This window comes from Stegastes partitus, unplaced genomic scaffold (assembly GCF_000690725.1).
Source record: "Stegastes partitus isolate 25-593 unplaced genomic scaffold, Stegastes_partitus-1.0.2 Scaffold28, whole genome shotgun sequence".
Taxonomy (NCBI): domain Eukaryota; kingdom Metazoa; phylum Chordata; class Actinopteri; family Pomacentridae; genus Stegastes; species Stegastes partitus.
The window spans coordinates 1,215,333-1,228,195 of NW_007577759.1; the positions used below are offsets into that span (position 1 = coordinate 1,215,333).

The 12,863-nt window shown below is 39.5% G+C and overlaps 1 protein-coding gene across 1 annotated transcript in view; it reads left to right on the forward strand.

The window, feature by feature from the left end:
- stk32a (serine/threonine kinase 32A) overlaps nt 1-12,863 on the forward strand; it is a 65,820-nt gene that overhangs the window by 13,723 nt on the left and 39,234 nt on the right. Inside the window, exon 4 of the mRNA XM_008298387.1 lies at nt 8,725-8,898. Within this exon, the coding sequence (XP_008296609.1) occupies nt 8,725-8,898 (174 nt within the window). The remainder of the gene's footprint in view (nt 1-8,724; nt 8,899-12,863) is intronic.

The following is a 12,863-nucleotide window of genomic DNA, read 5'->3' on the forward strand; positions in this document are numbered from 1 at the left end:
GACAAAATGAGACAAGGGTGGGGGCAACTAGAGGACAAGAGAGACGGAGAGAGAGAGAGAGAGAGGACGAGGGAGAACGACCAGGCTAGATGCCAGGGAGGCTAATGAAAAGTCTGCACCATTTCAACATAACGCACAGGTGCTAATCTGCAGCCTGACTGCTGTTCTCTGCTCTCTACCCAAAGTGCTGGTCGAGGCATCAAGCAACAGCTGCTAATGGATGTTCAAAACTTTTTGTACTGTCCTTTTTTGGTCCTTTGCAGCTGCAAAGTACAGATGGAGACAAAATGCTGACTGGTTGGCTGATTATTTTCCATTTCATTGCTGTACATCTGTTCATTTTCATTCTGTTACGTTTATATGATGCATTAGTTAAAAGAGTCATGGAACGTTATGAGTTCTACAGCTATTAGTGTAAGAATCTGCAAAGAAGTTCTTCTGGAACTTTGGGAAATCACTTTGTCAAGCTTTAAATGCATTAATTTACTATAATAGGTCTTCTTTTTGTGTCTGTACTGCAGACATGCTTTAAACTACTGGACATTAATTGTTAAGTGGGTATTTCTGTCATGATTATGTGAGACAAGTCAACAACACTGACTAACTTGGTCACAGCTGCTCAACTCTGCACTATTTTTCCCACTCTAGCTCTTTTTGAAAGCTTGTTATTTACTATTCAGGGGGTGACTTCTCCAACGGTTGCAGAAGTTTGGAATTTTTTCAATTATATTTTCAACACTAGAGTTGCACTTGGAGACTGCAGACCTCTGCCAAGGCCAATGCCCTGTCTTCCAATTTTAAATAAAGTGATGTGGAGCCTCACCAAAATTTAATGAGCTCTCCCTGTGCCCGCGTTTCACCTCTCCATCAAGTTTTATGAAATTTGGTTTGGTGGTTTTTGTGTAATGTTTCTGACAAACAAACAAAAGGCAATGGAATCAGATAATAACATGAGGTGACAAAAGCCAAAGAAACAGTTTCAAAACGAAACGGTCTCTTCTAAGTCACATTAGTCACGCTGTCATTTTAATAGTAACACGGTTAACTTTTGTGACCCAAAGCCTACCTGTGGCAAACGGCCTAATCAGTGCCGTTTCTAATTCATTCTGACAGCAGTGGCAGCAGGTCACTCGAGACTTTGGTTCATATTCAACCACCGTCCAATTACCGCGTCACCATGGTCAGAGCACGAGTGAGTGAGAAAGAGAGTCGACTTGTTTTTAGAAGAAATGGGCCTATTATTGTCATAGGAGACCAATTTGCACTCTAAGCGGGGTACCGACATTGCTGAAATGGCATAAAATACAAAGCTCAGTTAGCACCAGGTCAGTCAGCTCCAGAGGGATGCTGTTGATTAGCAGCTATAATAGAGAACCTACTGTATGAATAGCTGGAGAAATACAAAACCTCTCACTTACACTGATAGCTGTTGACTTTGTGTACCCATCTACAGTGTGTGTAAGTTTTTATTTGTGTAAATGCTTGTATATGCCTGTGTCAGGGAGTGTGTGTGTTATATTTGGAACTTTTTAGGACTTGGAAGTTTCTTCTTAAGTAAAAAGGTGCATGACTCGTACAACGGGCTGTTCGGTGGCAGCAGTAATGTCGGGGGCACTCGTGTTTGTGAACATAATCAAAGCGTGTGTGTCTCACTACGTGTGTCACTGCGCCAGGTTGTCTTTACCGCCGCTTTATTCCTGATCGGCCATGTGAGAGATCGGGGTGAATCAGTCATTCTTGTTTGCTTGGAGGACAAAACAACTTCCCCTCAACACTCATGGCTGAGCCCTTTGAGTTTTTTTCTCTTTTTTTTTCACTGTCTGGGCTTTTTGATGGAAAGGCTAGAGGGAGCGAAAACATGGAAACCTCAGCCAAGCATGAGAGTTGGTTTTCTACTCGATTAAACTAAGGACTCAAGTGTGATATTGATTGACTTGATGGCCTTGTTGCTCCTCCTTAACAGCCACCTGACCTCCTCACCAAAGTTTGTGAATTCATAGTTGTGTGTGTTAAAGTAATAGTGCTTTTTCATATTAATATCTGTTGGCTGTTTCTGTCAGTGAAGATTCTGCTAACCAGTCAGCAAAAAGCTCTTGGATTGTATTTGGTTTTCTCTTAGTTTTTTGTTGTTTTTTACAAAACTTGGTCAGAGCGAATGTTTTTTTTTTGTTTGTTTGTTTTTTGCTATAAATGAGACATGGAAAAATGATTTCATTAAAATGATGTGTGATGAAATATCATAATTTAAAGCTTAGATTTGGTCAGGATTTCCTAAGGAATGGTACGTTATAGATGACAAGTTCAAGGGTTTCTGTTTTTGCAGTTTCTTACACTGAAAAATTGTGTATTTTTGGTAATTTTCTAAAAAGATAACATGCTTTTCAGACCTGCTGGCAGATGTTGGAGTTCAGATAGTTAACAAGTTTTAGTTAAATTTAAAGATTAGGTGAAGTATGATAAATCTGAAGATTAAAGTCTAGAAAAAGTCCTTAAACTCACCACACTAGAAGAACCCATCTTGCTGCATACATTGCGTACTATAGCAAATAAATTAAACTTCTGGTTTCCCCCGTTTTTCTGCTGGGGAAAAAGAACAATTAATGTCCGGTTTGTGCCTCCTAAATGCTTGTGACAGCAGCGTCTTGAGTTCTTTACCACCTTAACTAACTCTGCTGGGTTAGAGGTATTTACACTCTAAATGTATGCGTGTGTGAGAAAGACGCTGAGGTAGACTGAAAGAGAATGAAAGTGCGAGTGAAACAGGTCAAACCCAGACCGACAAAGGGAAAGAATGAGAGACAAAGACAGTTAATCAAAAGATTAATGGACAGAGTAAAATGGAGTCAATGTAGAAAACACAAACTGCTGTCTACCCCAAAAGGCCTGATTGTCTTGTTTTGGTTCACAGTTTTCAGCTAGTCCTGGTTTTAGCTTTGGTTATGACATTGTGGGTCATCAATATTTCACTCGTTCAGCCTTGCTTTTCTTTTTTAAAGTACACACTTTTAAATGCTTGGTCTCACACCACTGCACTTAATGAATGCTCTTTGCCTGTAACCATATTCCCCCCCTCGCACTGTTTTCATAGTGTTTTCTCTAATGAACGTACAAGCATTTTGCAGTCAAAGTTAAAAGAAAACTGCAAAATAACAACAAGTCTCCGTGACAGAGATTTAAAAATTTTGTGGTTAATTAGTCCTTCACATTTACTTTAACGCAGAACCAGAGCAGGAGCACTGTGGATAATTGGGAGGAGTGTTTCGACCATCTATGTAAATAGAGTTATGTCGGCCTCCACAAACTACAAATCCTGTATCAAAGTGAAGCGCTGCTTTGATATTTAAGAGAATGTTAAGCGAGTTTGATGTGGGCTTCTTCTTTCTGTGCCAGACTCAAGTGTCATATCAGTTTCCAACTCACTCTCTCTCATCTGTATGCACACACACAAGCAAACACACTGATGCACTCTGTCGCTTCCGTTACATCTCTCTAACATCTAATGGCAGCAGCTGGAACTTCTGTTTTTTTTTTCAGATTCTTTGTAGATTACGTGTGCAGGTCCCCTCTTTTCAGAATATGCCATTTTAAAATAATTCTGGTGCAATCTGTAAGGCTCTAGTTGTCATTGTTGCTTCAAAGTCCCTCACCAGTCATTGATGAAATCCCTAAAAACTCATCTCCAAGGATCAAAATTACATATTTAGAAGTTTTAGTCATGAAAATAATCCCTTCCAGGCTAAAATGGCTTTGATGTAACTCCAGAGTGTTGTGTAAATGTATGAAGTCCTTTTGCCACTTGCTCCAGCTCAAGCACACCAGCTCACCTACGACTCTGCTCAAACACGCAACATGACGGCAGCCATGCATCTACGAACAAGGAAGCGATTCTGAAGAAGACTTAACAGAATTGGTTTATTACATGTGAAACCCAGGATGTCTGAATCTGTGTTTTTGAGAATGTGGTTAGTCTGCTGCAGTTTAAAGGCAGAAATAGTCAGCCATGGCGTTGACTGCTTATTTTGCACATGATCCAACATATAAAAGCGTCACATACATTGAGAATAGTTATTTTTATGGCGGCTCAGAGAGCTCACCTTGCTGTAGCTAAACAAAACGTAAGCAAATAGACAAAAAAAAAACACAAGCAAATTAAGAAGCATCCTTAAAACTAATCAACGATAAATTTTCCTTATCTATGTCACATTAATTGATTTCACTTCAGTTTTTAGATTTAAAATAAATAATAATAAACCCTGATAACACAACTGTGGGCAGAGTTCTTCCACAGCTACATGATGAATCGGTGTCAAACCAAGGACCAAATGATGTAGGCTGTAACTATATTAACTAACTATGTACTAACTTTATGTAGCTAACTTATTATATATTATACAAAAGGTGGATAAGAAATCCAGACAATCGTTATGCAGGGGCATACATTCTACCTACATATCTGTAACAAACATGCATGTACTCACATACAACATAGTCACATCCATCCATCCATTATCTATACACCGCTTAATCCTCAAAAGGGCCCAGGGGGACCGGAACCCAACCCAACCGAACTAAGGGGAAAGCAAGGGAAAACCCGGAAAAGGCACCAAGCCAACCAAAGGCCAAAACAAAAAAAAAAAAAACAAACAAAACCAAAATCCAAACCAACAAAAATTTAGAAGCACCAGTTAACCTCAACATGTTTTTAGACTGTGTGGGAGGAAGCCAGAGAACCCAGAGAGAACCCACGCTGCACAAGAAGAACATGCAAACTCCAAGCAGAAAGATCCCAGTACCCCCACCGGGACATGAACCGGCAAAGTCACATACAGACATAGACTAATAAACTGCATCAAGACATTTATAAGTAACTATGTAACTAAACTGCTTTTTTCATGTGTTCAAAGCATGATGGCATAAGCCATTATTTTGAACACTGAATTTTTCAGCACAGTCCTCATGTTTTGTTCATCTTACTAGATTTACTCATTTACTTAGATGCATTTGTCCCGACCCTTAACTTCAACCTTAAAAACCAACATGCATATTACTAGTATAATAATAGCTGCTCGCTCTAATTTGTAGATACAGTGGATATTTAATATGTTTTATCCTGCACATGACCTGCTTAATGTTATAATCCCTCAGATCATAAAAATAGCAATGTCTGTAATGTTATAAACAAGGCATTAAGAGACTCTTCATCATGTCAGTTGCTCATAATTCTCATGGCTCTACTTTGTAATTTGAATGCCAGGTTTGTATGGGTTTTATATGCATTTAAACTCTCTGTACTGAAAAATCACTGCATATCCCTAAGCTTTACCTTACCCTATCCTTTCTTCAAGTCTTGACCTTATAATTTAATGATTTGCATTATGTGGACTTTTTTTTTTTCTATCCAAGAAGTTCTTAGGGCTGGACTGTGTAAACAATTTTATGTCCCCACAACATCAGCAATAAAAGTCCACACACACATCGAGGTACATTAACTTTACCAAAAACTTTGGTGAAGCCTGGCGTCTGCAGGCGTGGCTAAGTAATTGCTTCTTGTCTGAGTGATTGATAGCGTTGAATCTGCTCCCATCCATTCAGCTGTACCGCAGTGTACACTTTAAAGGAACTGGACCGGCCTCGTCGCAGTTCTCTTTCTTAAATTCATTAGCAAAGAACTGCTTGTTGATTTTGCATCATGTGTGATTAGGGCAGACTTCTTCATTCAAGGTGCTCTGATATTTTCCAGGTTATTTTTAAATAGGATATAATGATATCTGATGATGCCTATGAGTGATCTGAAACTGAGAACAGGCAGTACTCCATGCACGTGTGCAGCTCTTTTGTGACATTGTCAAACGTTTGCATCTTCAGGACGGGCATCTCCCAGATAGTCTTTCTACACTCGAAGGCCATCGGCAATTAGATGTTAAGTGGTCTCAGCACTTTCTGAGCCTTAGCAGACAGTTTGGAGTCAGCTCAATCAATCCCCATCCATCCAGAGCAGAAAACCACCACCTCCAGTTTATTGGTGAAGGACCCAGAGGATAGAGGCTTACCAGCGTAGCAAAAAAACTGCTCCTTGGTCATTCAGCGTTGGGTTTGAGCCAAGATGATGGTCCTTATCTGCCAGCAGAAACCCCTGAGGGCTCCATGCAGAAAAAAAAGAAATCCCCAGTCAACACTGAAACCACTGAGAAGTCTTCACTGAAGCCTGCTTATGATCAGATTAGGAACATATTGGTGGAACTGAGAGAGGCTGTGGTGTCGTCCTCAAATTTTAAGCGAGATATGAACTTGCAGATGTAGGACATCGTGTTGCAGACTGTATCCAGAGCAACGCTTTAGGCGAGCGAGGAAATGTTGGCTGCCGCATGTTTTTTTAAATATTATTTTTGCATAAATTAGTTTATTGTGGGAGAGAAACTAATTAGCTTATCATTTAGAGGGAGAGGGAGGAAAAAAAAAAAGTGCAGCCCCTGTGGGAAGCTCAGCATGTAAAATCGATGGTTTGTGCAACAGCTTCTCAAATGGCAACGCAGTGAGCTGCGTGCTGATACAGGCTTGCTGTGTTTGCCAGTGCTTAATTGATGGATGAATAGATTGATGACCACAAGTTGCCTTCCCACCCAGAACAACACACACATACTAATAGTAGGCTGAGGCACACGCAGGCAAGTTGAATGCAAAAATTATGTTCCTATATGACTAAACTGCTTTTTCATTTATGTTTTAAGAGAAATTTAAAAAAAAAATCAAGTCTGAGTTAAGAGAGGACGTGGAGACATAAATCTCCAACAGGACCTTAGAATAGATAGAAAGACAGAGATAGATAGATACTTTATTCATCCCTTTAGAGAAATTCAGGAGACCGTTGCTTGTATCCCAATGTGGGACTTTTTTTTTTAGACTAAAGTTATATTTTCATTCAGCATTTACTTTTGTTTTCACTCAGTGTTTGGTTTAGGCACCAAAACTACTTAGTTAGGATGAATACAGAATGCTTTTGGTTGAAATGGACCCTTTCATAATGTTAACTACATAGTTGAAGCTTGGTTCGGTTTAGGTACCAAAACTACTTGGTTAGATTTTGGAAAATATCATGGTTTGAATTAAAATGTGACTTTTTAACAACACGTTGGAAGCAAGTTGCCACAGTGATGAGTCTTGCCTCATCTAATGTATGACTGGTGAAAATTTGAAATTGTGATACGTTACAAACAAACAAAATATGTTTCTTTCAAAATGTATTTGTAAATGTGGTTTAGTCGTATAGTAACAATTTTTAGGAGACGGGGCAGAAATATTGAATACAGTAAGCAGTACAAAAAAAAAAAAAGACATCTGCGTACAGGAAAAACTAAATAAATGACCTTGCGCTTAGAGAAAATTATATTTAGCACTTTGATACTTTCCCTCTTGGACATAGCTAAGAAGACAGTTTAGTTTTCCTGCCAAATCTTTAGAAAATTTAATGAAATTAAAGCATAGTAGTTGAAAAGACGAGACGAGCCACAGGAAAACCTGCTCAGCCTGTAAAGAGATGCAACAGCAGCAGAATAAGAAGCATCTGAGCAGACGACATTGCAAATCAGATTGTAAATTCTTTTTAGTAATCAAGCTATGATTTATGATTTTGGTCAGTTTGGACTAGATAGAAAATGTACATCCATAAAGCTCAGCAACAGTTTGCATGTCACTTTGCGTAATGTAAAAACAAACCAGGTTAATCTGTTTGCTGATCACTAATGTAATCACAACAGAGATTATGTTTTCTGTGTTGACTGTCCTATTGACTTTTACCCCAGAAACCAGAAAGCAACAAAAACAAAAAGGAAGCAGCACATAGCTCACATCCTGTCCCATCTTTTAAAACTGTCACAGCCACGTCTGCACAAGATAATATTAAATAACTTTCGCAGCTTGTTAGCCTTGAAGACATGATAATGAGCGTTGCCTCAGGCATGACTCAGCCAGCATGTAGGTGTTTCCCCCCTTTGCAAAGTGAAAGATTGATCCAAGTGTTTCTTCTGCTCGGCGTTCAGTGATACAGAGTACAGCAGCATCCATCCTCGGAGACTCCGGGAGGCTTCTGAGGTTGTGTTTTTGGAGATCATGCTGTTGGAAAGGTTGATGGGTAATTTTGTTTGTGATTGTCAAACCTTTTATACCTTTTATTCTGAGGTCATAAAAAAAAAAAAAAAAAAAAAGCCGATCCGCCTGAGGAGCACAAAGCTAACAGGAGTTCAATTTGCGCTTGTCATCCTTTTCATTGCTGAAGGGTAAAGGTGTTGCATCTGCAGAAATCCAGAAAGTTCCAACATGGGTTCCCCATCTAAAGACAATCCTTGTTGTATTTGTCTTTTGGGAACCATTTTCTGCTGTTATCTGTGGCGGTTCTCCATCCTCTTCTCACCCCTCGTGTCCCTCCTTCTCTTCTATTCACCGTCTCCACATTCACGTTTCTTTCAAGCCTCCCACTTGCCTCCTTAAATTTGTTTTTCATCATTTCTCAACCTATCCATCACCACTCCTGTTCCCACTTGATTTCCACTTCTGCTTCGTTCTGATTGCATGTCTCCTTCATCTCTCTTCCTCTCTTGTATGCAGCTACCCGGCTCCTGTTCATGCTTTTTTTTCTACTGTTCCTTTGTCCATGTCCTTGCCATTCCCTGACATCCCTGTGGTGCTATTATTTCTTCACTCCTGCTTGTTTTTTTTTTTCCCCTGCAGGTATTCTTTCCAGGATGAGGAGGACATGTTTATGGTGGTGGACTTGCTCTTGGGAGGAGACCTGCGCTACCACCTGCAGCAGAATGTCCACTTCTCAGAGACCACAGTCAAGCTGTACGTCTGTGAACTGGCCCTGGCTCTGGGATACCTCCGCACCAAGCGCATCATACACAGGTGAGAGGTTTTCTAATAATGTCTTTCCAGTGAACCCTTTATATATAGTTTAATATGTCATAGTTTTTAACCCTCTGAGCCCCAAATCCCGGTGGAGGGTTTGAAAAACACATTATTTTTTAGAAAAATGCTAAAATTACGCCATTTATCAGACCCGGCAGTTTGGTCCATCAAACTACAGTTGTTATATGTCATCAAAATAATTTTATTCTACTTGTGTCATTTAAAAATTTGCCAAAATATCTTGTTGTCCCTAACCAGTTTTTGTAATAACAAATAAAAAAAAAACGAATCTGCAATCATCTGTGCAGCTGAAAAAGCCACTATAGTGTCTTAGCTGCAACCAGCAGTCGCAGAACAAAAATCCTGAGACTTTTTGTCTGAACTCGTCTGAACTGCAGGCAGTGTTTACACAAAGCTGAGAGGACACAAGTATGGAAACAAATCAAAATTGTAAGTAGGAAAATATCTATAGTATGTAGAGTCACCATACCATCATGTATTGGTAACACCCATGGGCACCTGGAAAAATGTTCCATCCATCCATTATCTATACACCGCTTAGTCCTCACTAGAATCACGGGGGGGCTGGAGCCTATCCCAGCCGACTGAGGGTGAAGGCAGGGTTGAAAAAATGGTCTACATGTGAATTCGTGTTTAGTTTTTTTGTTTTGTAAGCTACGTCACCAAATTCTATATACATTTAAAATATTTTTAAAGAGTTATGGCATTATATCTGTGGCCTACTTTATAGAGGACATATTTGAATTTATTCTACTTCTAGCCATGGTTTTACTGTTTCCATAGAGGTGAAGAACTTTACACTGCAGTGAAAAACGAGCCAACAATAAACAGAAATGTGACGAGCAAAAAACATCCAGAAACAGCTTGGAGTTCGGAGAGTTAATAACTTCTCTATTATTGCAGAGAAGGGTTTGTTTTCTCTTTACCTCTCTACAAACAACATGAAAGAAACAGTCTTTGACTGGTTGCCCCATTGTGTCCCACGTCTCTCTCTGCCTTGTTTTTCACCACAGACTCTGAGCATAGAGCACCTCCTGTTCTTTTCTCCTTACCTGTCCACCTCCATATCATTTTCTAATATGACTGCTCCACCACTGTGCAGAAAGGTCAAGGTGTCTTGACACGGAGGTCACATCTGACAAAACAGTTTACCCTGAGCTGCAGACTATGGCCATCGTGAGGTGGACCAGTTCTGTCTATGTTGCTGTGTGGATGCCTTATTTAATTTGTAAAACGCAGGTTAAGTGCTTTTTAGGCAGAAATATCTGCTGCTATGGCAGAGCCACAGAATTACAGGGCCAAGAGCTGCATGACTACTGCCAGGTATTATTATTTTAAGTAATTGACGCGAGTCAAAACTCTTTGGATATCCTATTACAGCCAAAGGTACTGCCAAAATATATTGAATATACTGAGTGAGCAAAACGTTAAAGGCTTTGACTTTCTTACGTGTTCCCTACCTTCTAATTTGTGTTGCCAAATGCATTGTGAAGAAAACATATTGGCTGTCCTTTGTCCTAGGATTTGGCTCCATTGTTAATGATGTGGTTACTGTAATTGCTAAAATAGTGAAATTATAGCTTCAATGGCAGATAAAACTAGGATTTTCCTTGAATCAGATTTATGTCAGTGTTTTATTGTGATTTTAATGCTCTTTCCTGCTGCTGTCCTGACTTTAAAGGACATACGCTATCCTACAGTAACTATAATAGCATTTGTGCATCAACCTGGTTATGTCACACTCACAGTCTTCTCCAACATTTATTCATGTTTTCATTCACTTACTAATTTCAGTTTCCACTTCAAGCTGGCCTTGATTTACGCTGAGCTACTGTCAGTGAAACTCAACCATTTTGGCAGATTTGTCACATTAAAAGTCCTCTGTTTATTGATTGGCTTTTGGTGAGGGAGTATAGCTTGACATTGTCATGACAGACAGAATGAGGGCATCGTGTTATTTTCTGGCTATCGCTGTTATTTGAGATGGCATTTACCTGAACACCAGCTTCAATGTGAAATTTTAATACAAATGTATTAAATGTATTGTAGTTTAAAGCCACTAAAACTTTCAGCAAGGTAAGTGAATGCTGATGGTTTTGGTGTGTTTCTGGATGTTTGTTTGCTCACATTTTTACTCGCTGCATTCAAGTCCTCCACCTCCATGGAAACAGAACAATCATGGCTAGATGTACAGAGAATTAAAAAAAATGTCTTCTCCGCAGTAGAACAGAGTTACATAGCTACACATCATGGAGACGAAAAAAAAAAAGTGAAATTAAAAACTGATTTTGCAAAAACCGACAACCCAGGAATCAACATGTACAGTATTGCGCACACGTGTTACAAATACTGGGAAAAAATGGTGACTCTACATGCTATATTTTTTGTTTGTTTGTCTTAATTACTCTCTCCTATCTGTTCTGTATAAGCACTGCCTGCAGTTCAGTCTCTTTCAACTGGAAAGTTCTTACATTTTTGTCATGAGTATTGGTAACAGCTAAGTCAGTAATGGCTTCTTAGGTATACTAGGTGTGTGAACATTTTCACCGAATTTGGTCCCCGTAGAAGTTTTAGGGTTTGGTGATTTTTTACATTTAAATTTAATTAATATATTAACATCTCTTATACAGATATAAGACATAGAATAGTGTGTTTTTGATGAAATATGGTTTTAAACTTAGACTGGGTCACGCATTGCCATGGAAAGGCAAGTCACAGATGAGTAGTTCAAGGACTGTCAGAAAGATCAAAATTCAACAATCTCTTTTTTTAGGTGGTGTAGTTTTGGCAATTTATTTGTAAACCAAATCTGTCAATGGGCTTTGAGGTGCAGAGGGTTAAACACTGAAAAGGTCAACACTTCATCCAAGACTCCATAAAAGACTTTCCATAAAAACTATGGACTATACTACAGAAAAAGACACTGAAAACAGCTGAAACAGGATGACCCAGTAGCCAAGTAGCTAAGGTTAATACAAACGTGTGTGTACGCTCAACAATAAGTCACTTGCTTGATCCCTGATGAGCATCTTTTATAGATGTGCTCAAACTGCTCATGTTTTTATAATTAGAACCTGAGTGGATGAAATTGGTTCTATCAACAATTCAACTTATATAAGAACACTATAATTTTTACTTTTTGCCTTTAGTGTACCTTTTTAGCATGGACCACAGCAGTCCTTCACTCTGATCTCACTGTGAGAGGCACTGAGGCACTGGAATTTTTAGATTCACTCCACTGCTTATTGAGAATCCACATTAAAAGCACTACTGAGGCGCCGCCGGAGTGTTCGGTCTGTTGAATCCACACCGACTGCCGTCTCCATCGGGCGTTTCTGTCCTCGTAACCAGCTGTCTGCCCGTCACAGAGGACCTGAAAGGAGAGCAGCTGGACAAACTGTCTTCACCAGACTGACGGCAAGATTTACTGGATAAAAATAGTTTTCATGACGGCTCAGCAGGCATAAATCAGCATTCACTGGTTTTATTGATTCCCGCCTCCTGCCACAGAGGGTACGGGGGGTTCAGAGTCAGTGTGGATGGATACGTTTGACAGAATGGAAGTCTATCTGTTCCGCTAAGTGATGACCAACAAAAAAAAGCTTCGAAAAAACGCTGTGGATTGGCCTTTGGACTCACTCCTCCACTCTGGTGACTGAGCAAAGCGGTAAACATAGAAAGAGAGGCCTGCTCAGATCATGACTAATAGGAAACATCACTGCAACCGAGAACACTAATTTATCAACACCCCCACATAACAAATTACAACATTTAAGATTAAGCAGGCTACTTGTTCTTGTCCATTGCTCCTAAACCTGCACAGGAAAGAGCGAAATAAATGGGATGGATTAATAAATTCACTTATCCATTCAGTCCACTGGGGGAATATGAATATTTAAATTGTGTTTTTCTTATTTTAGTCGTGGCGAGGACAGACTTGC